Source organism: Cervus canadensis, chromosome 6, assembly GCF_019320065.1.
Source record: "Cervus canadensis isolate Bull #8, Minnesota chromosome 6, ASM1932006v1, whole genome shotgun sequence".
Lineage (NCBI taxonomy): Eukaryota > Metazoa > Chordata > Mammalia > Artiodactyla > Cervidae > Cervus > Cervus canadensis.
This window is the reverse complement of record NC_057391.1, coordinates 24,503,343-24,505,491: the sequence shown is the minus strand read 5'-3', so window position 1 is coordinate 24,505,491 and position 2,149 is coordinate 24,503,343. Positions and strand designations below refer to the sequence as shown.

Genomic DNA, 2,149 nt, shown 5'->3' with positions numbered 1-2,149 from the left:
TCAACAAACCATATGTTGACTCAATATCTTCCTCATGGAAGCTTTCACTTCCTGGTTGCGAAGGGTATAAATCACAGGATTCATCAAAGGAAAGATCACTGTGTGGAAAAGGGAGACCACCTTGTCTGCTGATAAGGCTGTGAAGGGACGAGTGTAGATAAAGATGGCAGGCCCAAACATGAGAAATATAATGATGATGTGTGTGGTGCATGTGGACAGAGCCTTGCTCTTCCCCTCGGTGGAGGAATGGTGTACACGGCAGAGGATGACTGCATAGGAGGCCAGAAGGCCCACGAAACACAGCAGGGTGAGCAGGCCACTGTTGAAGACCATCAGGAGCTCCACCACAAAGGTGTCAGTGCAGGCCAGCTTGATGACCTGCGGCACATCACAGAAGAAGTTGTCCAGTCGGTTTGGACCACAGAAGGGCAAGCGGAGGATCAGGGCCACTTGGATAATGGAATGAACAAAGCCTCCAAACCACTGAGCCAATAGCAAGGTGTAGCAGGTTCTAGGGTTCATGACAGTTGAATAATGTAAAGGATGACAGATGGCAATGTAGCGGTCAAAGGCCATCACAATTAGGAGTATCATCTCCCCTCCTCCAAGGAAGTGCAAGAAAAAGAGCTGAGTGATGCAGCCTCTATAGGAGATCACCTTCTTCTCAGAGAGGAAGTCCACCAGCATCCTGGGAGCCACAATGAAGGAGTAGGATGCATCCAGGAAGGCCAGGTTGCCCAGGAAGAAGTAGAGGGGGGCTGTGAGGCCAGGGTCTGACCTGATGGTGAGGATGATGAGGAAATTTCCAGGGAGGATGATAAGGAAGAAAATTAAGACTAGTGTGAAGACCAGGAGCTGAATATTTTGAGACTGAGTCAGACCAGTAAGGATGAATTCAGTTACCACAGTACTGTTCTCTCTCTCCATTGTCTCTGCCTATAGTACATCAAGAAGCAGAGTTTATTGTTATTACAGTTTCTTACATCTAGACTTGGATTGTTCTCTAGGTAAAAATACCTGACATATTCACCACTTTAGTTATAAACAATATGTCTTAAGTAATTTTTTGGAACATGAGGTACAAAGAGACACAAAAACCTTGACAAAATGCTAGTGACTTAGTCACTAGGAAAGAAGGCCAAAAAGAGAAAAGTATGAGTGAAAAATAAGAGGAAAGTAATACAAAGGATAAAACAAAAGAAACAGAACAATATGTACAGTGGTTTATTGTGGTACATATTTTAAGAAATATTAAAAATATCTGCTTTACATCTCTCAAGAACTGAAAGGAATGACTAATATACAGGTACTACCATCCACCGATGGAACTTTTGAAAATCTTCCTTTAAAGTTTAGTGTATATATGTATAGAAACACTGCATGCATGCACACACACACACACACACACACACACACACACACAGAGACAAAGCAAGACTTACACAAAACTGTAATTAAAAATATTTTGTAAGGCCTCCAATTAGCCTCTCTGCTTACTTCTTAACTTGTCTCTACTTCCACAGACACTTATCTCAATATTCATTCCATCACCTGTCCATAAAAATACACCCAAGAAACCCAGGAATGTAGGTGAAGAGTTCCATTTCCTCTTAGGTTCACTGCGTCCCACAAGCTCATGCAGAGTTGATGTGAGTGGTGTGTCATTTCATGATGTGTCAGCGTTTGATGATATCCCTAAGATATCAGAAGATTTCTGAAGGATTTATAATTGAGAGTTATAGGCTCTTCCACTCTGCCTGTTTCTTGTCATCTCTGCTTTTTCACTGTTTTCCAACAAAAGGATTCCATGCTACCTGACATACTTGATCCATTCTCTTCCCATATCCTGTTCTTGTCTATATATTTTCCTGATGGTGATTCCAAAACGGTGCTTCACATCAATCCAGAGACTATGTATCAGGTGAACATTTCTCTAAGTAAAATAAAATACATCTCCAAAAAAGAAAACACATACAAATTATGACTGTCATCAGAATAAAAAATTATATGTTAGCCACGTTAGTGGGAAAACTGTTTTCAGGCTGAGGATGCCCCTGGTGGCTCAGTGGTAAAGAATCTGTCTACCAATGCAGGAGACATGAGTTTGATCTCTGGTCCAACCCCATGTACCACAACTACTGAACCTGTG

The 2,149-nt window shown here is 41.9% G+C and overlaps 1 protein-coding gene across 1 annotated transcript; it reads right to left on the bottom strand.

The window, feature by feature from the left end:
- Nucleotides 1–927, bottom strand: LOC122444123 (olfactory receptor 4N5-like). The gene has a single exon (XM_043472926.1). It carries the CDS (start codon nt 925–927, stop codon nt 1–3), a length of 927 nt encoding a protein of 308 aa, XP_043328861.1.
- Between the last annotated feature and the right edge of the window lie 1,222 nt (nt 928–2,149).